This window comes from Carassius auratus, unplaced genomic scaffold (assembly GCF_003368295.1).
Source record: "Carassius auratus strain Wakin unplaced genomic scaffold, ASM336829v1 scaf_tig00216365, whole genome shotgun sequence".
NCBI classification, from domain to species: domain Eukaryota; kingdom Metazoa; phylum Chordata; class Actinopteri; order Cypriniformes; family Cyprinidae; genus Carassius; species Carassius auratus.
The window spans coordinates 82,293-107,998 of NW_020528528.1; the positions used below are offsets into that span (position 1 = coordinate 82,293).

At 36.8% G+C, this 25,706-nt stretch overlaps 3 protein-coding genes across 3 annotated transcripts; 2 read left to right on the forward strand and 1 right to left on the reverse strand.

Moving 5' to 3' along the window:
* The first annotated feature begins 5,527 nt into the window (after positions 1 to 5,527).
* On the forward strand, positions 5,528 to 9,811 carry LOC113097683 (uncharacterized). Its single transcript, XM_026262945.1, has 5 exons — positions 5,528 to 5,714; positions 5,798 to 5,990; positions 6,730 to 6,881; positions 7,192 to 7,408; positions 9,419 to 9,811. The coding sequence occupies exons 1-5, from the start codon at positions 5,679 to 5,681 to the stop codon at positions 9,526 to 9,528; spliced, it is 708 nt and encodes a 235-aa protein (XP_026118730.1). The 5' UTR covers positions 5,528 to 5,678; the 3' UTR covers positions 9,529 to 9,811.
* Positions 9,812 to 10,082: 271 nt separating this feature from the next.
* On the forward strand, positions 10,083 to 14,968 carry LOC113097685 (prosaposin receptor GPR37L1-like). Its single transcript, XM_026262947.1, has 2 exons — positions 10,083 to 11,758; positions 13,931 to 14,968. Exons 1-2 carry the CDS (start codon positions 11,165 to 11,167, stop codon positions 14,834 to 14,836), a joined length of 1,500 nt encoding a protein of 499 aa, XP_026118732.1. The 5' UTR covers positions 10,083 to 11,164; the 3' UTR covers positions 14,837 to 14,968.
* A 3,457-nt stretch (positions 14,969 to 18,425) lies between these two features.
* LOC113097670 (ADP-ribosylation factor-like protein 8A) lies at positions 18,426 to 24,724 on the reverse strand. Its single transcript, XM_026262929.1, has 7 exons — positions 24,457 to 24,724; positions 22,692 to 22,772; positions 22,118 to 22,191; positions 21,948 to 22,041; positions 21,773 to 21,840; positions 21,613 to 21,683; positions 18,426 to 21,104 (listed from the first exon to the last, which is right to left on the reverse strand). Exons 1-7 carry the CDS (start codon positions 24,643 to 24,645, stop codon positions 21,055 to 21,057), a joined length of 627 nt encoding a protein of 208 aa, XP_026118714.1. The 5' UTR covers positions 24,646 to 24,724; the 3' UTR covers positions 18,426 to 21,054.
* Positions 24,725 to 25,706: the final 982 nt, after the last annotated feature.

The window sequence follows — 25,706 nt, forward strand, 5'->3', positions numbered from 1 at the left end:
ATTCCGTGAATTTTCTATAATTGGTATTTAAAATGTCTTTATAAAGTGTTGAATTTATCTTCATAAAACCACCAGAAACCCTGTTTATGGACATAGCCATTCTTTATTATTTTGCTGAATACTGTTTTGAATCCTGAAAAATTTTCAGTTCTAGCATATTGGCCATTAGCAACTTTGCTTAAAGGATTGTTTCACCAAAAAAATTAAATTAGGCCATGTTTTACTCATTCTCAAGGCACCCTATGTGATTTTCTTCTTTCAGACGAATCTGATCTGAGTTGAATTTAAAATTGTCCTGGCTCTTCCAAGTTATTTAATGGCAGCAGACAGGTGTGTTTTTTTTCTCAGCAGTCCAAAAATAGTCAAATAAAATGCACCCATCCATCAATAAAACGTGTCTCACGTGGCTCTGGGGGTGAATAAACGCTTCCTGTCGCAAATCGATGCACTTTTTGTAAGAAAAATATCCATATTTAAAAAGTTGTAAACACTTTTTTTTCTCTTCCACTGACTATCATACGTGCAAGCCTAATTTTGTGATTCTACTTTGTGATTGGCGTATTGTTGTCTCCTCCGCTCTTCCGTGTTCGTCACTAATCACCGGTGCATGCATGACCCCTATGTCCTATTTTCATCCACCCGGAATGGCTCTCACGAAAGTGAGAGAAAAGGGTTTAAATATGTTTTGAATAACATTTTAAATATGTATTTTTTTTTATTACAAAAACACATGGATTCGCTACAGGAGGACATTATTCACCTCTCAGAGCCATGTGAGGTACTTTTTATTATGAATTGATGCACATTATTTGAATACTTTTGGACTGTTGAAAAAAACACCCACCTATTGCCATAAATATTTTTTTATATAATCCGACTGGATTTGTCTGAAAGAAGAAAGTCATACACACCTACGATGCCATGAGGGTGAATAAAACATACATGGGTTAACCAACCCTTTAGGGCCATTTCATAGTCAACGCATCTGTAGGCATACGTGTCCCTGAGGCTACGCATCGTTATGCTTCGGCCGCCATTATGCGTCGGTGCGTAGCCAAATGTGTGGTCCTAGTTTTTGATACGCGACATGCCGATTCACGCAATACTATGCGTTGTCGGTGGGGGCAACATTGCAAGTATTGTACATTAATTCAAGTATATTGTGTTTACAAAAGAAGGTATACAATGAATTGAATACAATGGCGGGCAAAGAGGAAAAATTATACGAACTTATACATATTCATCCACATTTATACGATAGTTCATCAGCAACAGAATACACTCCTCTTCAGTTGCCATTGTAATCTGAATATCACGCGACCCGACTCTACTAATATCACCCGACTCTACTACCCCCTGTTGCGTGAGCCGTGTATTGCATACACGCATCAACCGTGACGCTTGCGTTCACTGTTTAGACTATGAAAAGGAGTGCGTCGCTGGCGTTTCTTGCTCGCGTTTCCCGCGTTGACTATGAAACGGCCCTTAGGAGTCATGCTTTACTCTGAACATGCAGTGCAACAGACTATTATTTAAAAGGAATACCTATTTACACCAATATATTTTCTGATCATTGTATAAATGGTGTGACAGATTAGACACTTAGAATCAGATTAAGAAAAAAAACCTGAGTTGTATTGGTTTGTCACATTTTATGTAATTCAGAAATCATGTAGAATACCAGTGAAGAAAATAATTTCCCCCCATTTTTAGAATAGTTGGTTCTGGGGGTGTATTTTACACTTATCTTCCCATGGGATTTTAAACTCTTTGTGTTCAGCAGAACAAAGAATTTAGTACAGGCTTTTACCAGTTTAATACAGGAAGTTATTTTGAATGTTTCTAAACGAAACCGTTGAGGAGCACCATTTAATTTTGACTTTCATTTTTGGTTAAATTTTTCTAAATATCTTCCACTTGAAGGTGAATTACACTTTGCATTAATTGGTAGCTGTGCTTTTAACAAAACACACAACTTTAATAGTGTATGTACATATGTGTGTTCGTTTATAAATTTATTAAGTAATGTAATATTTTTTTTCTTTTCCCAGCCATCCAGTGACATTAAGGATGTTGAGAAAGAAATTGAAGAGGGCATTCTGATTGTAACTGAGGAACAGCAATGTGATGTGCTTCCCAAGGAATAACCAACATTGCTCTCATTTGGACATCCTGTCATCACTGACATCTCCCATGTCTCCAAGGCATTTGGACTCCTAATGGGTCTGTATGCAGTGAACATCCTCTACCTCCAGCACATTAAATACACCATCGAGGCTCTGCAAAAACTTGTGAAGATCAGCTGCTCCCACCATGTGCTCGCTACAGCGGCAGGAACTGTAGGTGTGGAGGAGTGAATGTCCAGCGCCCTCTCCACCCTCAACACCACAAATAAGGTGTCCTTGAGCAAGGCACAACTTCTCCCCGGGTGCTGCAGCATAAATGGCTGCCCACTGCTCTGGGTGTGTGTTCACGGTGTGTGTTCGCTGCTGTGTGTGTGCACTTTGGATGGGTTAAATGAAGAGCACAAATGTATGTCATGTCACTTTCACTTTTCAGTGTTCATGATGTGTCCATCGGCTCCACAGCACTCTTTCTTAAAAAGAAGTGTTTTTTTTTTTTTTTTATAAGGAAAGGTTCTTTTGTGCCTTTCACTATATAGAATGTACATTAAAGTTTACATGTCATGACTTGGACTATGCATGTTCTCATGTAAACAAATGTTGTTTCCCCTCTCATTTTCTTAAACAGTATGTACACATTTTCAGTATGTAGCATTATGATGGGGGACGAGTTTGGAAACTTTCAAGATCCTTCTGATGTTAACACCTCTGTCTGGTCATGTTGTGCTATGAAATTTAGAATCTGACTTTAGATATTTGTGCTTCCATGTGCATTCATTCCATTAATATCTTATTATACAGAAGTACAGTATACTCATTTTTTGTAACTAATTGTGATATTATATTACATATATCTTGGTTTCTCATTTTGACCATGACTTGCATTATGGTGGGGGGAGTGCATGTGAACTTGTGCGGGGTTAATATGCAGAGTTCAACCTTCTGATTTTCATATTGCGTTATGAAATTAAAAACAATCCCTGTGGTTTTGATCTGATGAATTGAAATGCAACTATTTGTTTCTCAATCCCATGCCAATGTTATTTATTATACATCACACTTTCAAGTGTCGGTTCAGATCTTTAGACGTGTGTTTGTATTTTGCATTTTTTGTTTTGTTTATCAATTATCAGTTGATGTGTTGACAGCAAATTGCTTGTTCAATTTAAATGTGAATGAAAGTGTTGTCTCTATCATTAAATAAATTACATTAAAAAAAGTGTTTTGTCGTCTTTATTTAAACATTTAAGGCAGTGGACAAACATTTGTTTATGATTATTGATCGAAGTAAAAAAAAATCCCTGTTGACACAACATGATTTAGTTGACTGGACTAGAAAATAATAGTCAAGTCAACTTAAAGAAATTTGTTACCTGGACTAACTCCACTCTAGTTTGAAGTTGTTTCAACAAGATTTTTTTTGTCAAGATAACAAAAAAATTTTAGGCAGCGGGGTAACAAAATATTTTTAGTTGACTCAACAAATTCTTTTTTACAGTGCATGAGCAATACATTTGTTTATTTTTTAATACAAATATAGCGGTTAATTGTTTGCTCAGTGTATTAACTAATGGTAATAAATACAACATTTTATTTTAATAATGTATTAGTAAATGTTGAAATTAACTAAGATTAATACATGCTGTAGAAGTCTATTGCCCATTCTTAGTTCATGTTAACTAATAAAACCTTATTGTAAAGTGCTACCAATTGATTGACTGCATGGTTGGCATACAATCAAAATGAAATAAATAAATATGATTAAAATAAAATATATATATATATATAAAATCAAGAGCAAACTAAATATTTTGTAATACCTCAGTGAGTTGCCTAGCTGCCTCTTCTCTGCAGAGCAGTTGTGTGTCTTCCTCAGACTCAGCATCAACTCGGTTCTCTGTGTGTGTCTAAAGTAAAAAACTAAATTACCTTTAAGCCAGTTGTGTAATGTCTCCATGTATTGCAAAATGTGTATTATTATAATGAATAATAATTAAAAATACTGTTAAATAATATTAAGGGAACTGAATTAGAGGTTATATTGGCTAAGATGTATTTATTTAATTGAACTTTGACTTGATTTATTTTACCTGAGGTGACAGGCTTGCAACATCACCTTCCCTATTTCTCCGCACACTTGTGCTTCTGTGGGGTTCTTCTTCATCTTCCAGAAATATTTTATACTTGTTTCTTCTGGGATTTTTTTTCTTGTGAATATAGTCATCTTCTAAAAAAGATTTGTATTTTTTTCGCCTGTCGGACATTTCACCCTCATAGATCATTAGCACGCGCGTGACTAGATCTTCTTCGCGCGTTCGTTGCCCTGACAACGAGTCTCGAGAGCAACTGATACTTGATGAGCAAACTGTCAGTCAGCGTCCTACGTTCGCTCAGGATGGACATAAAATACGTTTTGGTAGATTTTTTCACAGACAACACCGTTCATATATGTGAACTTTCACAAATAAAACACAAAAATATGTCAAAACTACACCCCGAGGCCATTCACAAGTGGAACAAAGATGAGGAAGCATATGTTTACTGGAAGAAAACTTCGTCAGGCGAGCTGCAGCGTTGGCCTTGTCGAGTCATCCAGTTTAGTGGTGAGTAGGCTATAATTTCCTCTTATCTTTGGTTATTTAATTTAGAGAGCTGTACAAATACTTTTATTTATCTTTTATTCAAACACAGTTGAGAAAATAGGGGGAAACGCTGCTTTCGTACTGATTTGTAGCGCACGCGCAGGTGCGCAATTAAAGCACGAGCACAGCCTCGCGAGGACTGATCAACACAGACCTCGAGTCTGATTGAAAGACAAAACAATGTTGTTTTTTTGGAGGTGATACATTCACTGTCATGTTTTAGTTATACAGTTACCAGAAGTAAACTGACCATTTATGGGATCCATTTTATTGCGTTGGAAAGATATTAATTTCAAAGTGAGACTGATTAATCGTAGGCTATCATAAAAATCTCACTCCAACCAGTTACGTACAATCCTTTGTGAATAGACAAATGTATTAAGCTATCATTGAAGCTCAATAATTAAAATATAAAAACTTATGAAAAAAAATATATATAATAATGGAATAAACAAAACTGCACTGAATGTCTTTTTTTTTTTTTTTGGAGAGCGTCAGCCCTTAATTGACTTGAGAAAAAAATTTGAAAATGGCTGTGACTTTGACAGTATACCCCTCTTTGCAACAGAGGAAACATTAGGAAAGGGTAGAAGAGAGAAAGTAAAAAGGTCCTCAACAGATGTTGGTGAGACTTCATTTCTGGACCCGGTAAATGGATAAAAAGAATTCGACATTCTAACTCAAATGTCAACCTGATTTTAGATAGTATTTAAATGAGATCAAGAAATCCAGTTACATGTAGGTCTAATCCTGTGTATTTTATACATGTACTAAATGCACTGTAGACAAGCATTTATGTTTAATAGTTACATTTTTCTGGGATACTTTTTTATTGTGTGATTTCTATTTTCAGGAAAATGCACCAGTAACCAAAAAAAAGAAAAAGACCAAAAACATCATTCAACAGAAGATTATGGCTGCGGTGAAACAAAGCTGCACTCAAATAAATGTCAGCAGGAAACTACATTATTTTATCTTTTGTAAACTATAACTTTACAGCTAGAATACATAATAACTGATATTGTACTTCAGGAACCAAGACCTGCCGTGGGAGTGCTGAAGGATTCAAGTGTACCAAGTCCTTCGTCTCCTCAGCCATGTAAGAGGTCAGACATGGCTGAAGAGATCAAAGAGTTTAAAAATGAAATTAAAGAGCTTAAAGAAGATTTAAAATATGAGCGTCGCTTCAGGATAAAAGCAGAGAGAGAGCTGAGGGAGTGGAAAGGTAATGAAATCTAGCTATAGTGCAGCAATTGTTCTCAATCTTCTTCAGTATATATAATATCATATTCTTTTTGAATACTCGATTCTGATTGGCTGGAAGGTGTGCATTAAACAATGAATGCACAGGTTACAAGTCAGTTGAATCACTGTTCTAAATTAATGTGCTGCTTTTATTGTAGGACACACACACACACACACACACACACACACTCACATACACTCACACACAGGCAGTCACTCGCAAAAAGAGATCTTGCAATGATCTCACACGCAGAAATATCAAAAGTAACCGAAAAGTAACCTGGTCTGTCCTGTCTGTCAGTGAGTGCGTTGTCAGTCTCTTCTCTGCCACGCAATGTATTTTTCCTTGCGTAAGAACATGGAAGGTCATGAGAGCAGTGTAGCTTGTCAGGCATAGCGACAGTAACTAAGGGGGGTGGGTCTTTGCGAACTGACAATTAAAGTGACAGCTTCATTAGGAAAATGCTGTGCCTGATGAAAATAGGCTAATTTTTCAACTGTGCCTGATGAAAATAGGCTAATTTTTCAACTCCCCATTTATCCTGACCACGACTGTATTTATCAATTCATATTAATATTTTTCCCAATTATTTTATTTTGATTTTAGATTAGAATCTTGAATGAAAGACCAAGAGGATAAATGGTGCCAATAGATGTGGAGGGCACTGTAAAGGTTTTGTGGATTGTGAACATGATTGTGTCATTCTGCTTTTTTCCAGAAATGCATGCTGTTGTGCAGGAGCTAAAAGGCACAGTAGGAGAAATAAAGATGTGCATTTCAAAGCACAAGCCTGGCACTCTGCAGACCTCATCTTCTCAAAACATCTGTTCTCAAACTCAAGAACCATGCTCTGCTCAAGGAAGTAAGCAGGTAAGTAGGTCCCAATTATACAGTTATTGTATTGTATTCCATTTTCTGTCAGAATTTTCAATTCTGGCTAGAAGGTGTGTTAAAATCTACATCTTTCACTTAACACAACTTGTGGTTGCTGATGTTGTTTTTAACTCTGTACTGGGCAAAGTATTTGGATTTTTCTCTGTAGCTTTATAATTTATTCTAAAAGGCATTTCTGAGCCATTTTGTTTTAGATTGTAGTCTATCACTGTGGTGGTCAACTTTTTTTCAATTCTTTTACTTTTTCAGAAAAGAAAACAATTTGTTCTCTGCTGTTCCCCACTAGGTAGTCGATTACATCAATTTGGGGGAGGGGGTGCGGATCAAGAGAAGCCAGTTTGATAGGATCAACACCCAAGATTTTAAAAAATTTACCAGCGAGCTTTTCCTTGTAACCTTTGGGCGAGAAACTCTTGCCACTCACTCTCTAAATGGAAGAAAGGCACCCAATGCAGAGACCAGCAAGGAGGCACTTCCAGCTCACACAGTGTCCGTCTTAATAGGTAACTCCTCATGTATTTCTACAGACTAGCTCTGCTGTGAAAGAGAATTTGGAATTTTTATCAGTTGCTTTATTATTTCTTTGTCAAACAATTTAGTTTGTTTCATTCCATGTATATAATTAGTTGTTTATAGTAAATTTGTAAGTATTTTCGAATTGTTATATTAATAGCTTTCAGAATTAGGTGAGTATTAAATCAAGATTTATCTCCCATTTTAAATAGCATGTGATCTTTTGTCATCAAATGATAATAAAAGACTTAATTAATTGCAAATTTAAAAACTCTGGAGCGGAATTAAAACACATTTGATACTCACATGCTCTTAAGCCCTTTATGCCTTTTACATTTAAATTCTTAACATTTAAAAAAATGCATAAAAAAATAAACACTTTAATTCAATTATTTTTTTACAATTATTAAATAATTGTTGATAAACTGTATACATATGGAAAAGGTTTTTTTTTTTTTTACATAACCAACTATTTTCAGATATTAAATTATATAAATAAAGAAAAAATATCAAAAAGATAAATCATATCAGTTAGCATATGATTCAAGTTTTAGTACTTCTCCAGTGACTGCTATATCCCAGATAACTTAAGATCAACATATTTACCTTGCCTAATAAAAAGTAAAGTTTCAACAACAGAAATCATGATTTTCCATGAAGTGGGTTTTGCTCTATATGTGAGCGTAATGAGACCACTTCCCCATGTGTTTTTCATTGTATTAATGCATTAGATTTGAGTAACAATTCCTATGAAGCCTGTACTTATCATTTTGTATTATCCTATAAAAAAACATAACAACAGTAATAATACATTATAATGCATACCTATTTGTGGTCGTAACGTTTAAGAGTGCATAACACCAGCCTTTATAATGCATTATATAAACAAATAAACGTATAAACAACCTTATAATAACTGTTATATCTTCTCATGGGTAATAGCAATAATATTAATAATAATTACTTATTTGTGGTAATAACCATTAAGAGTAATACTGTTTATAACACACAATGAACAATTTAATTCACTTATACAATAATGGATTATATAGCCCATAGTTTCCTTTATTTTGCTTACCCAAGACTCATATCTTGACATTGTTGACATTGAAGATCCGCACAGTATCATTTTACATCTAATGAGTCTCTTTATCTGCTGAAAGTAAAGCGACAATAACAAATTTTAAAGATCTAAAGCACTTAACAATGTGCTCATGATATTTATAAGTAGTCTTTGTCTGCTTTAACAAGCCAGAACTATCCCTTTTAACTCACTGGAAACTCTTTTACATTTAAAAATACAATGTTGTAACTTAAGTCAACAAAGTCAAGATACAGTATGACTCTTGGGAAAACAAAATATATGAAACTATGGGATATATAATCCATTATTACAAGTGAATAAAATTATAAATAGTCATACTCTTAACACTTTTAACCACAAATAAGTATTATTACTATTGTTACGATTATCATTGAGACGATATAACACATTATAAAGTTGTTTATAAGGCATTATGCATGCATTATAATACAATAAAAATACACTTTTAATGCATTATAAATACAGGCTTCATAAAAAAAGTGTTATGCATAATGTGTAATGCATTAAAACAAATGACAAACAACCAATTTCAGATGTAACAACCAATCTGCAAATATAATGCATTTTAACTTTAATAACAATTACTTATGAAAATATATAATGCAATATAATGTGCATTATGAACACCTTAATTATGTATTATACATAAATGCTTTAAGAAGTAAAGTGTTACCTTAACTTAATTTACTTGAAATGTTCATAGCCATTAATGCTGACCAGTATGCCATTACAAATGAATTAGGGAACAGTATGAATAGTTACCCCAAACATTTGGTGAAACCACAATGCAAAATTCAGTTTAAGCATACTATATGCTATATGTTATTATATGTTGTAGACAGTAACTGAAACTTGATAGTTTTTCTGAATCTTTTTTTCTTCTTTTATTTTTCAGACTATATCCAAAAGAAATTCAGTGTGTCTTCATCTGATGTAAAGGCAGTCATAAGAACCAAGCTTAACAACGAGGACAAGCTATTCAAAAAACGAAACCTTCCTGAGTAATGAAAATAGACTATAAAGTGTTTATTTGCAAATGATTAATTTATTAATTTAGTTTCTAACTCTCAGCCGGTTATTTAAAGTTTAAATAAATAAAAAAATGTATTGTTAAATTGCAGATTCACTGTTGTTTTGTACATAAATTAATATATGTGTGAAAATAAAACTATTTTCTGGATAACCCGGTTGTATCTGTACAGCACTTTATTAGTACTTGTACTTTAGTTGTAATCTTTATTTTAGTACTACTGCAGTTGTACTGCAGTTTAGAAATACTTCAGCTGTACTGCATCTGCTCCAATACATCTAAAGTACTAGTAAAATAATACTGATACAGATTCAGTACAGCTGAAGTACTTCTAAAATACAACTGCAGTACAACTGCAGTAGTACTACAATACAAAAGTAAAACTTCAGACTTCTTTTTTTTACAGTAATACTGCAATATTGCAGTTTTTTCGTGTCCAAAAAACTGCATTTTTCTACATGTAACAAAAACTGTAGTATTACTTCTAAAAAACTGCAGTAATTTTTTGTAAGGGTGAGGAATAATTTTAAGGACAAAAACAACAGCAGTTAACCATAAAGATACTGGTCAGGGTATATTTTAGCAAACCGTTTAACAATCATGTTTCTCAATCGGCAAAGCAATCTGTGTACTTTTTCTTTTTTTAAATCAGATTGGCAAAACATTTGATTTAGATTGGAAGTCCAGAGCACATCAAACTGTTTCTGATTTCAAGTCAATACAGCTATAAAAAGCAAAACATTGAAAATAAATAAAGTATACACAGACACAAATGTGTTGTCAGGTCAACAAACACACAAAGTGTAATAAAATGTACACTTTAGGCACACATGATGAATAGAGATGCAGTTTTCACTGCTTTAGGGTTAACAGAGCTTTAGATTTCTACCCTAGTTTAACTTTGTACTTGTCTGGATAAGCTCTGAATACAGAAAATACAGGTTTTAGAGTCAGTAAATTGTGAAATTTAGCTAGCATGAAACACAAGTTATATTTTTTATATTTTCTCTTTTGAGCAGTCAAACAATCCAAAGAAAATATCTTTATAATAGAAAGAGTAGTAACTTACAAAGTTATATTGAATGAACACAAAAAACTGTAATGATAACTATAACAAGAAATATAACTACAAGGATTTAATAACTCTAGAGAAGAGTGAAGTCCACAACAACTATAATAACTGTTATAAAGGTTATATTAGGGATTGTACTGGTTTTGGAAACTGTAATGGTTCCTGTGGCTCGTTAAAACCACTCAATCCTAATGAAATTTGTCCCAATACACTCAAGGAAACCATTTTCAATGGTTTTAATGGTTAAAAGTTGATGGTTCGTAATGGTATTTGTAGAGGAAACCATTAGAATTTCTGTGATGGTTCTATTGTTTTTATTGTTTCAGCAGGGAGGTAGTATCACATGGCAACATCTCCAAACTCTCCAGTTTTCTGTAAGCACACAGTGTCGATTCTGGTCCAGAAGGGGGCAGATTTGATCCTGGCGCTCTTCATGAGTTCCCTGGAGGAGAATCTAGAGGAGCAGAACTTGTTGAGATGATCAGACTGGAGCTCTCGCTCATCCGCAGCACATCAGATCCGTTCAGCAGAGCGTCGCGATGATGCTGCGCGTTTTATTCGCTCTGATAGCGTTCTCCGGCTCCGTTCAGGCGGATAAACGCGCGGCGGAGATGAAGACGAGTCTGATGCCGTCACCCTCCTCATCCTCAGCGCCGGAGCTGAACGCCTCCACAGCGCGTCGCGGTGATGATGATGATGATGATGATGGAGACGCGCGCGCACCGAGAGTTCCACGCGGCTCCAAACACAAGCAGCAGCGCGAGCGGAACGCGCAACGTACTCCGCGACCGCATCCCGACCCCGACGCGTTCTTCACCACGCCGCGAGCGTTCAACGGCTCGCTACGCGTCCATAACCCGCTGTTCCCGCTCACGGAGGAGTCGTACAGCGCGTACGCCGTCATGCTGCTCGCGCTCATCGTGTTCTCCGTGGGCATTGTGGGTAACCTGGCGCTCATGTGTATCGTGACGCACAACTATTACCTGAAGAGCACGTGGAACTGCGCGCTGGCCAGCCTGGCCTTCTGGGACTTCACAGTGCTGTTCTTCTGTCTGCCAGTGGTCATCTTCAATGAGCTGACCAAGAGGAGACTGATGGGAGATCTGTCCTGCAGGATAGTGCCATACCTGGAGGTGCGTGACCAATCAGTCAATTCATTAGGCAACCAATCATATGTGACCCTGGAGCACAAAACCAGTCCCAAGGGTCTTTTTTAATTATTGAGATTTCTACATTATCTGAAATCTGAATAAAACATCTCTGCATTGATGTGTGGTTTGTTAGGAGGACAATATTTGTCTGAGATAAAACTATTTGAAAATCTGGAATCTGAGGGAGCAAAAAAATCTAAATATTGAGACATTCATCTTTAAAGTTGTTCAAATGAAGTTCTTAGCAATGCATATTATTAATCAAAAATTAAGTTTCGTTATATATTTACAAAAGGAAATTTACAAAATATCTTAATGGAACATGATCTTTACTTAATATTCTAGTATATAGTATAGTATATAGAATATCTAGAGTAATCTTTAAATTCCATAAATTAAATAAAATTAAATTCCATAAAGTCCCATAAATGTAGTTTTTTAAATGTTAAATGAAAGTAATTTTTCTTGGTTACACAAACATTTAACATTAAGGGAACATTTCATTTTGCAAAAATTATGGGAAGTTTCTTTTGAATGTTCTGAACTAGTAGCCTAACATAATTTGTTTTTTTTTAAACGTCCATTCAGGGAGCTTTCAGAAGTAACAATCCTATAATGTCTGTAAAATGGTGAAATAGAATGTTTGAATAAAAATAAATGTTTTTTTTTTTTTTGAAAAAACATTTGATAAACTGGATGGTTGGACCATCTTGAGAACAGTTAGAAAGAGTGCGTTATGGGAACATTAGCAAAACTTTCTTGGAACATTTTTCTTTTGACGTTTTGAGAACATTATTGGCCACCAGATGACAGTGCTATGATTGTTTTTCATAACTTTGAGAGAACTTTGTAAAGAAAACTGTAAATAGTAAGAAAACTAGCCGTCGTAATCAGTCAGAGTCTGTGTGTGGTATTGTGGGTAGTTTCTTGAGTTCATTTTCTAGCCTCCTCTTTACAGCACCAGCTCTCCTGATTGTCATGTAAACGAGATCTCCGGGTAACACTAATTGGGCCTTTTAGTGTGTTGAATGAGTGTTTAGAGTGTGTTTTAAGGGCAGGATTGTCTGCGGAGAGCCTGTCTGTTGATCCACGTTGTGGCCCTAAAACATTTTATTATACAGTAGTAAATTAACATATTGAATATACTGAATTAGATGCAAATCAAATCAAATCAGCATTCTGTATAATACGCACCGTCACTTGGGAACATCAGACCTTATTTATTTCACACTTACTGACTAGTGATGGTGTAAAGTGGTACAATCGTTCTCTCTCTCTCTCTCTCTCTCTCTCTCTCTCTCTCTCTCTATATATATATATATATATATATATATATATATATATTGAATGATTGCATATTAATATACCATGGTACTAGATGGTTTTCCAATGTATTTCAAAGAATACCTTGGTACTACATAAAATATGCTTAAAAAAATTGGATATGTTTCCAAAAAAAAAAAAAAAAGAGTATCACCATTGTGTATATTCAAAAAACATAATCACAGTATCCAAAATCATGGAATTACTATCGAATAAAAAATTATGGTATCACCAGAGTAGATAAACATGGAAAAAACATGGTGTGACCATAGTACTATAGTTGTAGATTTCCTAAAAACATTGTAGCACCATAGTAAATATCCTCAAAGAGTTAGCATTACCATGATAGACATCCAAAAAGGAGTGGTATCACAATGGTAAATGTAAAGAAAAGTTTTACCACTGTACATGTCCAAAAACAATGTATCACCAGAGAAGACATTTATAATCATGGTAAATGTTGTTTTAACATTGGTCATCAAAACACATGGCATCACCATAGTAGATGTTAAAAAATATATTACCATGGTAAATGTCTAAAAAACACATGACATCACCTTAGTAGACGTCCATAAAAAAAAAAAAATGTTTTACCATTATACATGTCGATAAAAAATGTTATCATCATGGTAAATGTCAAAAATGTGATATCATAATAGTAAATGTAAAAAAAACATGGAATTACCATAGTAGATGTCAAAAGAAACATATCACCATGGTAATTTTACAGCTTCACTCCACTCAAAAAACCACCATAGTTACCTCTATGGTACCATAGTTAAGTGTAGTCATAGCCATATGATTTCATGTGTTTGTTGACGTGTCTTTCAGATGACGTCTCTCAGCGTGACCACGTTCACTCTCTGTGCGCTCAGCATCGACCGGTTCCACGCGGTGACCAGCGTTCAGCCGCGGACGCAGCAGGTGGAGTCCTGTCAGTCCATCCTCCCCAAGCTATCGGTGATCTGGCTGGGATCTCTGGTCCTGGCCGCTCCGGAGCTGCTGATGTGGCGTCTGGAGCAGGAGGTGTCTCCATGGACGGGTCTGCCGGTGGACTCGTGCGGTCAGGAGCCGTCCGTGATGCTGCCGGAGATGCTGTACTCGCTGGTGCTGACGTACCATCAGGCCAGAATGTGGTGGACCTTCGGATGTTTCTTCTGCTTGCCGCTGCTGTTCACTGGCGCGTGTCAGCTGCTCACGAGGCACATTGCAGACGAGAACGCCAAGAGCATTCATCCATCCTCTTTGTCATCTTCCTCATCTTCATCTCTGAAGAAGAAGCAGCGGCGAGAGCGTCAGCTGACCTGTACGGTGGTGGCACTGGCGGCCGTTTACGCCGTCTGCAGTTTGCCGGAAAACGTCTGGAACTTCGTTCTGGCTTACTCGGGCATGGAGGTGGGCGTGGCCACACGGGCTCTCCTCGCTCTGATTGGCCAGTTCCTGTTGTTCGTGCGGGCGGGAGTGACGCCCATTCTGCTGCTCTGCATCTATCGGTCTCTCGGCCAGGCGTTCATGGACTGCTGCTGCTGCTGTTGCGAAGACTGTCTTCTGGATACTTCGTCATCAGCGACATCATCGTCTTCGTCCACCAACGCTACGGCTCTCTCCTCGTCCCTGTCCTCGCCCGTCTCCGTCCAGGAGGAGAAGCTGAAGATCATGTCTGGAACGTCGCCCGCAGTGTTCTTCGATAAAGTGAAAGATGGTCCAGCTGAGCTGATCATCGGAACGCCGTGTTGATCTCGGAACATCGGCATCAGTCTCCGTTAAAACTGTGAACCAATCCATCTTTAACACTCTTAAAGGGAAAGTTCACTCATAAATTATAAATTAATTATAAATGTTCCAAACCTGTTTTATTTTTATTTTAAAAAATTAAATAAATTATTGCAATACTTTATCAAATTAAAAATATTATAAAATAAAAATGATATAAACCACAGATTTATCATGCCGTCACTCACCGCTGGATGAGGAGAGTTAAACGCAGAAACACATCTTCCTGTTCCTTTGTCTACATCCAATCACATCCTTTTTTTCTCTTGATCAAGTTTAGTGATTTAAAATTCTCAATAAGTTGCTGTATTTCAGTCTGTAAGTCTATTTTCTTTATAGATCCATCAGTTCTACACAACAGAAATACACATTTTGAACTTAATTGTGTCCCAGTGGAATTAATAACTAATATTTTGTTTATCCGTAAACATTGTACTGCTGGATGGACACTTGCGGAAAACTTGAAACAGTGTATTTTTATGCCCTTAATTAACTTCCATCTTTAAATTGTCAGTGTTTAAAAATGAAAGCGTGGTTTGGAAAATTGGAAATGGTCTTTTCAGATCAACCTTTATGAGTTTTAAAGTAGAAATGTGTTTTATTGAGTCTGTCTCACATATCAAAGACTGTGATTTGCTGCTGGAATTAAACGACTTGTGCCCGTCCACAAACTCTCAGCAGAGACAAACGACTCTACGAACTATGAGGAAATTTGGAAAAAACTTTACAATTTAACACGTTAGATAGTACTGATTATAATAGCAGAGTGAACCAATGTAGATTGTTAGGATTAGAACTTTTGTATTTCTTTTATTTTGTACTCCGTTGCAGACAATAAAAGTTTCAAAGAGTTTGAATATGTCGCACACTTTGCAGTCTCACACATAAATGCTTAAAGGATTTGTACTTATGTGACCTGGCTGTGTGAAGGAATTGGACACACAGTTGAACTGCTGTCTCTTGGCCATTCTGAAGTGATTTTCCTCCTACAGGAGATTCTCAGGAGGAGTCGTGGGGGCCCATAAGGGCCGTATTGTTCCCGAGCTGAATATCAATAGCGGTCCCTGAGCAGTTGCTAAGTGACTGTCACACGCCAGCTTTCGGCATTCAGACTCCAAACAGCGGCGGTCCAGAAACAGACGAGACATTCTCTCGGACTCATGGAAACAGAAGCCTTGCATTGATGTGGGTAAAGTGGAGGGGCTTTTCCGCGCAAAGAATAGGGTAACAAGTAATCGAGGGTGGATTAAAAGCTCTGTGCTGTCATGAACCACACAGAATGAGGTCAAGAGTGTGTTGTACACATTCAGGGAGGTTTTTAAAGAGAGGATTCTGTAGCTGATTCTTGTCATGTGATAACAAACCTCAGAACACTGAATGAAATTGCTTAAAAGGTTTTGCCGTTATACCAGATGATTTTCAGGTAGATACATTTAAACATGACAACAGTTTATGCAAGTTTACATAACTTGTTCAGAACATTTATCTGAGCTGAAAGGGAAAACCGGCCATAGAAGGAACATTTTCAGCGCCCCTTGTGGTCAAATGTGCAAAATGTCAGAGATAAATAAAGTTATTACACTGATGCACTTCATATTGTTAAAAACAACAAATTGAATATGTTTTTATTCTTTGTATTTTTATATCAATATGGTAAACAATTTTCAAATCAATGTGAAAAGGTAAAAAGTAGCCCTACTCTGATTATGTTACCCAATATGTTAAATGTGATAGATTACGTTACGAACTTCAATTTTTGTCATGTTATTTGGAATCGGTAACGGATTACAATTTGTACGTAATCTACCTAAACTCTGATTAACAAACAGTTTTGTGATTTATTTATAGAATGAAGTATGGTTAAATCAAATTTGTTTGTGTATCTGCTGTTCAATTTTACTTTTGTTGATCTCTGTTTCCCTCTATATAGAGTAAAAGTACGAAAATACAGGCTCTGATAACTTAACTACATCAAAAAAAAAAAATTCCCAAATGAAGCTGTTCCAATGTTCACAAAAGGATGTTTTGTCACATTTAATGGACTTCTGTGGACGGTTTTGTTCCTAAACTATAAACCCACACAGTGTTCCTCATAGAGGATTAGTCACAAATGTGAAGTCAGCATAGTACAAAATGCTGGTTTGCCACACAGAAAACAGGTGTTACCAAGTTTAACATTTTAATATTTAATCCTCATATGGCAACAATTAATTTCTACTTATTTCCTTGTGTGTGTGTGTGGCAGATTTTTATAAAAATTAAGATTGGATGCATCAATTTCTAAAATAAATGTGCATTTCAATTGAAAATTAAATAATTTAATAGAAAAACAACTTTTTAGCCATTTTCCATTGTAGTTGTCATATGGCGAAGTTTTCCTAAATTTCAAAGGGTTAAGAGTTAAACCGCGTTAATGGCATATGGGAAAACCCAGTACTTTACTGAAGTTCATAAGTTGTGTGAAAGTCCCTCGGAGCAGTGTGTGTTCATTATTCATCTGAGAGATGTGTGTTTTGTGTGTGTTGACGGCTCACGGACTCTATGTGTTTTGTCCCGCTGAAGGAAACCGAAGCTCCGCGTGAGATCGCCGTGGAAACCGTCTCAGAGCCGCATCAGATCACTGCGGGCTCGGCGGAACCGACCGCTGGACATCCGCTCGCTCGCTCCATGACGACACTCACCTCTGACCTTCTCATATCCTACCGGCTGAATAACAGAGCCAGAGTCCAAACCCGGTCCAAAACCAACAGCTGCGAGGGGTCCGGCGAGAGGAAAGTGCGCAAACAGACCGCACGAACCCCATTAACTTCCTACAAACCAACAGAACGCGGGAGCGCTTGTGTGTACGTTTAAATAAAAAGAGCGCGAAAGTCGTCGATACGCCGTTAGTGTCCACCACGGTTGCTGAGGGCTCAGATCTCTGATATTGTATAATTTAAATATAAAATCAATTAATATAATCATGTTTTGTGTGCCTTCTTAATTTAACATGTACCGTTTAATAAGCATTACTTACAATTTTCACGTCACATAAGTAAACAAAGTTAATCTTGAGAGAATAAACTGTGTTGAAGAGATTTAATATTATTCAATAATAATTTAGAAGTATTTTATGTCTCTACTGCCCTCTACTGGTAAAGTTAAAGACTATACTGCTCTCTGTTTAATGCACAGTATATTTTTCTAGTCTTACTTTTTTTAAAGGTAAATTGATAGCATTGTGCGATATGGTATACCTGTATATTCCTTAAAGTACAAAAATAAAACATGTGGCACAGTACATATAGTACAGTACATCATATATATATATATAAAACACAGAAATGCAGTATGATGGTATGTTATTCTGAATGCTTTACTTATCACATTTAGGTCAAAACTACCAAATAAAACTCTTTGTATGTTTTTATTTTACTATTAAAGCTCCTTAAAAAAAAGTCAACATTTTCTCTTTTGTTTTAAAACGAATTTCATGAAGTACATTTTTTACCAGTATCACAGAATTAGACTTAAAATCAAAAACTCATCGACTTCAAGAAAGAAGAAACCGTGGTTCTGAGAGGGGAATCATTTAATTTCATTTTTAAATAATCTGTAAATAACAAGAACAACATGTACAGTTATCACCGCGAGTACGAGAGAATAGAAAGATCCCAAGTGAACATCTCAACTGATGGAGTCTGGTACAGGAACGCCTGTTATGTGACTGCTTTAAAAACTTACTTTATATAGTCCATATAAAGGGGTATGGGGGGGGGGGCCATCATCGAGCTCGGTCCTATCACACGCTGTTTATACAGTAACTATGGCAACCAGCTCAATCCCATAATGAAGTCATGCAGGGGGGGAGGATCACATGACTCCCCAACAAACATAAGGGCGCGACACTGCTACTAACCATTAAAACATCAAAACAAACATTATGGCCACATGTAATTAGACAAAAAATATTTAAATCAACACACATACAGAAACCGATAAGAGTGCGGATGAGCTCTTGTCCATGATGAACTGACGACAGGAGTCAACATGAGCTTCAACGAGCAGCAGAAACAAAGACGTTAATAATTTATCAAACTCGATGTTAAACAACTAAGTTGTGCGCTACTAGAATGACCTTAATATGTGAGGGTAACGAAGCTGACTTTGACAAAGCCATTACCGAACCTAACAAAGTCACATAATAAAGTTGTGTAATTCAACTGCTAACAAAGTCAATTACGAACATAAGTATGACTTTGTAAATGGTGTTAATACCAACAAATTCAACTTCATCAGACTGACTTCGTAAATGACGTTCGCAATGTCAACTTCAACAAGGCATTTACAAGCTTGATCTTACAGAAAATTTTTTTTTTTTTGATGATTCACTTTGCCGTGAATCATGAATGTAAATTAGGTTGACTTCGCAAATGACTTAGTCAGAAATCAACTTTGTTACACTCTGCGTCATTATACTAAGTCTGTCTATGTTGCAAGTTCACAACATTGTTACATAACTGAAAGTCAACTTCGTAAATAACTGCTATTGTCAACACAGCTGTTTGCGTCACTTTCCAACGACAGTTGTATTGTAGCAAACAATCTTTTGTAGCTATGGTTAGCATTGTAACCAGTGTCGTAACACAAACTTTGTAACATCAATTGTTGACTGTATCATGTCTTCTTAACCAGTGCAGCAGTGTTGATTACCACCAGTTTGTCGCATTGCGTCGTTCACTCTTGTGTAGACTATGATCTCATGACAATCAAACATTAGTGAATGAACAGGATGAATATAAAGTGATTAACAGTTGCGTAAAAGTAAACCTTAGGCATTTATATCGTAAATATTGTTCTAGTCGTCATACCAAGGTATCTGTGCATACAAACACCATCACTCACTTTCGCGCGCACACACACACACACACACACAATCCATTCATTCAGATTGCTGTGATATGAGCGGAGTCTTCTTTATTATTATTATCATTATTATTATTATCATAGGACGCTAATCACACTAAGACAAACACCGTAACGCTTAGGAGGGAGATCTCATTTGGTTTAAGTTGCTATTTACATAATCCAGTTGAAAAACACTGTGAAAAGACATGCCAAAAACAACTGAAATGTGTCAATTTACATATGTATAATCTACCAATGCGTTTATAAACCGTTATGATTTAGGCCAAAAACATCCACGTGTGACAAAAATGAAACACAAAACAGATAAATTAACAAAATAATCACAATAAAAAAAAAAAAACACAAGATTTTCATCTCTCCCAACAGTGTTCAGAAACAACACTGGACTTAAGCAGGAGAATCACGCAACATTTGCCGAATCTCCGCTGTTTTAAGTAGCCCGACGATCTGCAGGTCCAACAGAGACAGATCAACATTTGTCATTGTGTCCCGTTAAGCATCAAATAAAACACTGATGTTGCTCTGCACGCACTCGCAGACTGACATTCCTAAAAGAAAAAAGAAAAAAAAAAAAACGCGATTGGAACCGTTGCCATTACAACCCACCCACTTCAACGATACAACGCTGTAGACACGGCGACTCAAAAGAAACGTACAAAACCTTCATTTGGACATGTTTAACTCTTCAAAATGATTCATGTGCTTTCAGATAAAAAGTTGTGGTAATGCTACAGTAATAACGCAAACCAAGGGACCCTGATGCACACAAGATGATGTCACGTTCGTAGAAACGACACCAGCACTAGGTCCAGCTAACAGGCTAATAATACAAAAAAAACTAATCCGCAAAACAATAGTGTACATCAACGAATTCTCCCAGTGAACGATCAGAGAGCATGTGGAATGTTCTCACAACGTTGGAACGTTAAAACAAGATGGCGGCGCGAACGCCCAAAGTCACATGACCATCGAGCGCTGGTTCGGACAGATGCTGTGGGCGTCGAGTCGAGGTTCGATCACGGCTCCGAGCAAACACGCAGAACGACACGCACGACCGAAGCACGTCACGTGACTTGTTCATGACGAACCGTATAAAAAAAAGCACATTCAAGTGAAAGTAAAAATCAACGTTCAAACGATGTAAATGATGTGGATTAGTTTATAAGAACACAGGGAGGGGCGGATGCTTGTTTGTTTAGAACGAAATCAAAAGCGTCTAAAATGCAGTTGATCACATGATGCGGTTCCTCCAATCAGACGCTTGCTCCGCCTCCTCAGCTCCGCCGGGTCCTCGAGTGCTGGATCAGCCACTGTAGTGTGATGTCTGCAACACATGACCATGAGCTCATTAACATACGACCCGCCCACACAGTGTTGACAACTTAGCAATGTTATTGCTAAATTTAACAACTTTTCAGACTACCCTAGCAACTTTTTTTCTTCTATAAGCACATAATTCAACAAATTCATCTATTTTTTTAAATTTACTTGCCAACTTTTAGCAACTTATGATAAGTAATAATACATTTGTATTACACAAAAAGAGAAAACCAAAGATGCCTAGCAGTACAAACATCACGTGAATTGAGTTAGCTGCTATTTGCAATTGTTGGATTAAAAAATAATAATGATACTAATTGAATAATTGTTCATTTATTATACACTTTCTTAGTAGCTTGTTGATTGTTGATCATTTGGTACACTTTAAGATAAATATCTCGAAAAATAGAAAAGTTGCTAGTAATTTTGCAGGACCTGAAACCACAAAATATAAAATGCAATTAAAAATGCAGGTAAAAAACCTTTATAACCAGAAAATTTCTACGTCTTACCGATGTTGTCCTGCTCCTTGCAAGAGATGGAGTAACAGCAGATCTCTCTGTCCTGGATGGCCGACAGGTTCCTGTGCATCAGATTTTCAGTCATCGGATCACAATCAGACTGCGTTAAATCCTAACATTTTTAGTTGTGAACTGTTACGGATGAACTCACATTCTCTCGATGAGCTCCTTCTCATCCAGAGCTCCGGGAAGATCTCGCTTATTGCCCAAAACCAGAACCTGAGGAAAGACGGACACTCTTATGATCGAACAACCACACAGAAAGGAAACCGTTTCGTAAAACCTGATCTAAACGCATGGAAAGTATCAGGATGGATCAGACTTACTGGGATTCCCTGCAGCTGGGGTTTGTCTAACAGGTTGTGCAGCTCGTTCTTGGACGCCTCAATCTTCTCCGGATCGGCCCCATCAACCATGTACCTGAAGGACAGACGCGATCCGTTACGATCGTGTGACGGTGTTTACGTGACGTACCTGACACTATGAGTATACTCACACGATAGCGCTGACGCCGCGGCAGTATCGCTCCCACATGCTCCTGAAGCGCGGCTGACCGCCGATGTCCCACAACTACATCAAACACAGTCATCACATGCAAACAGACAGAAACTCAATATTATACAGCCTTATTATTGCACAATTTATTAAACAAGGACATTTGATTTGACAATTTTATTTTCTAACAAGAACTACTAAATACACATGAAAATATAAAAATATATATCTTTTTATAAATGTATGGTTTTTTTTCCATTAGGAGCTGGCTGATTTAGATTCAAACGTTGTTATAGTTACTGATAAACTTATAATTGCCATTAATGAAAGGAACATTTCATTTTAATCATTTGTCTTACGATGACTATGGTCTACACTAAAACATGTGTAGATATTAGCACTTCTTATTTTTTGTGCCATCGGGAACTGTCCTAATTTGTGCAAAAGTTTTGATAAAATATTTTTCAAACTTCTTTCTTATTTTAAAAAACATTTTTAATTGAAAAATAATTGTTGAATGCAGTTGTTCAGGTAAATGTATATAAAACATGAATGATTTGTATTTTGGTCCTGACCTTGATGGTGACGTTTCCCTTGGTGATCTTGCGCATGTTGAAGCCAACCGTAGGAATCATGTCCTCGCTGAACTGACCCGACTGCACACACACACACACAGAGTTTCACAAATCAAGCATCTGAATCCACTGAAATCTGCCTGATCACGGACCAAACCTCCCTGCAGCTCCAGCCTGATTTACTGCCGCGAAACTCCTGAATTTATGCACCGACGACCTTCCTGAGTTTATGTGTGTGTGGGGGTGTGTGAGTGTGTGTCGTGGCTGTTGAATGCATAAACACCGTTCAGGCAGACCACATGATTGGACAGAATGCCAGATGCTGATTGGCTGAGAAACAGGGTCAGCTGATCAACTATGATGCTAAATCTGATACACTGTATCTGATCTGATGACACTGTGTAATAGATTGTGTCAGCTGAATGATTGAATGTTATAATACTTTATGAACAGTTTGTGTGCGAGGGTGCTGTATCTGGAACATTGTGTCTGACTGTATCTGCTGATGCTATATGTGACAGGTTCTATCTAATATCGCTGTATCTGGGAGGTGTGTTTAAGGGTAAGTTAGCAGATAATCTCAGCTTCTGGTTGTAAGAGCGAAGGTTACTCTCAGTGTATGGCAGTAACCATAGCAACAGATTGTCTGAAGGTCACCTGCTCCTCAGTAGATCATGTTTCAGGGTTAGTTAGCGAGCGCCACCTACTGACCAGCGTGACCCATAGCGCACAACATTATACATTATTACAGTATAGTTATCAAATATAAAATATACACAAGATACATATAGTATGTTAATTATAAACGCCATTACAAGTACTACATAAGGTAATGTTATTATATTTATTGTATTGTCATATATAATAATTATCAATATACTGTTAATATATTTAATGTATATATGATATAAATACATATGTGATTTCTTATTGTATAATAAGCATCAAACAAACAACGCAGTTCTTATTCTCAGCGATTGAGAGATGAGATGAAAGCTATGAGAAACGACTGCACAAGCATCATTAAATCTGTAATTGACCAATGAACAAAAGATGAGGAAAGATGCAGCACGGCGTTTCCATAGGAACTCGCCGATTCTTGGCTCTGTTGTGTTAACTTGAGCTGAATTACTCCCGGATGTGTTTCTGGATCCAGCAGACCTCGAGAGAGAGAGAGTGAGGTCTGACCCTATGATGCTGAAGCTGACACACTGAGTCTGACACACGGAGTCTGATTCACACACTGTATCTGATGATGTTAAACACATGACATCTTCTGTACTGTATCTGACCTGAGGATGCACACACTGTACCTGATCCTGTTTGATCTGACACACTGTGTTAAAAGAAGCCGAATCAGACACTCAGACCGTGATACAATGATCTGATCCTCATATAAACCGACACGTTGTATCTTTTAGCTTGTGTCTGATGTGACACACTGAATCTGATGCACTGTTGGTTCCATCATCTCTGAGCTAACCCAGCTGAATCTGACACAATGTGTCCAGAGACGCTCATCTGATATACTCTATCTGATCTAAAGATGCTGACTCCGACACATTGTATCTTCTGTATTGTCTCTGATCTGACACTTTGTATCTAGTGACGCTGAATCGGACAGATTGATATATATCCGACACATTGTATATCTGATCTGATTCTTCTGTAGGTGACACATTGTATCTTCTCTATTGTATCTAATGACACAATCAGCGGCGCGGGAGGCGCGAGGCCTGTGATAACGCGCGGAGGGCTCGGTTACCGCGATCACGTTGACGAAGGTGGTTTTCCCCGAGTACTGCAGGCCGACGAGCGTCAGCTCCATCTCCTCCTTCCAGAAGAGCGCCTTGAACCAGTCCAGCAGCTTGTTGAACAGCGCGATCATGGTGCGGCTCGAGCTCGGTGCGGGTCTGCTGCTGCTGCTGCTCGCGGGGTGAGGGTTCTTCCTCATTGGGTGGGGTTTCACGTCCACGCACAGCGGAGCTGAGCCAAACAATGCGGGACTCGCGGCGACGCGCGCCCCCTTCTGGATGCGCGCCGGTGACGTCACCGCCGCTCTTCCCTGCGAAACATCAATAAAACATTACGAAGTCTGAAAATCTCTCTTTTCTCATATCTTTAATGACGTCTGAAGGTTTTCTTCTTCTCGGTTTGCAATGTATTAAACACCGCTTTATTTATTTTTATTTTATTATTGCTGTCTGTCATTTTTCGTATACTGTTTTTGATTTTTGAGCATTGATAAAAAATTAAATTAAATAATGGAAAATCTATAAATGTAATTTACCAATAATTTAAAAGTACACCGAATGCCTTAATTAAATTGTTAAATGACCTGTATGAAAAGTTTGGTTATTATTTAAAGTATGTTTTATAATAATTCAACTATTTTATTTGATTTGATTTCTTTACAAATCCAAGGCACTTTTTAATAATAAAAAATCAGCAAGAAATAATTTATTTTTATTTTATGTTTAAAAATGTATTACTACATTAAATTATAAAATGAACAGTATGAAAAATTAGGTCATTGTTTTGAACATGTTTTATTATAGTCCAAATATTAGTTTTTTTCGTTGTTGTTTGTTTATTTAAACTTTTTATTCAGGAAAATCTCTTTCAAAATAATATAAAAATCAGCGCTGCTTTACACTATTGAAGTGTTTATATGACAAACTATATTTTCCATAATTAATATATTTATTTTATTTTTCAGCGTGTACTTTTTTGAAGCAGACAAAACATTACTGTAAATATAATTTAAAAAAACCTGATTATTTTTCTAATAATCCCTGCAGTGATGTAACGACAAACTGTACAGTTTGATAAAATCCGCTCTTTCGAGTTAATATTTAATATTTAGTTGGGTCAAGGTTTATGGCGTCATCTGATCATTTAAAACGGCACTTTCGCTTGTTTGTCTCCCCAAAACATCAACTACATATTTACGCGAATAAACTGTTTATAAACTACAAACCACCCAAAGCATTTACTTAACCTATCCTCTAATTA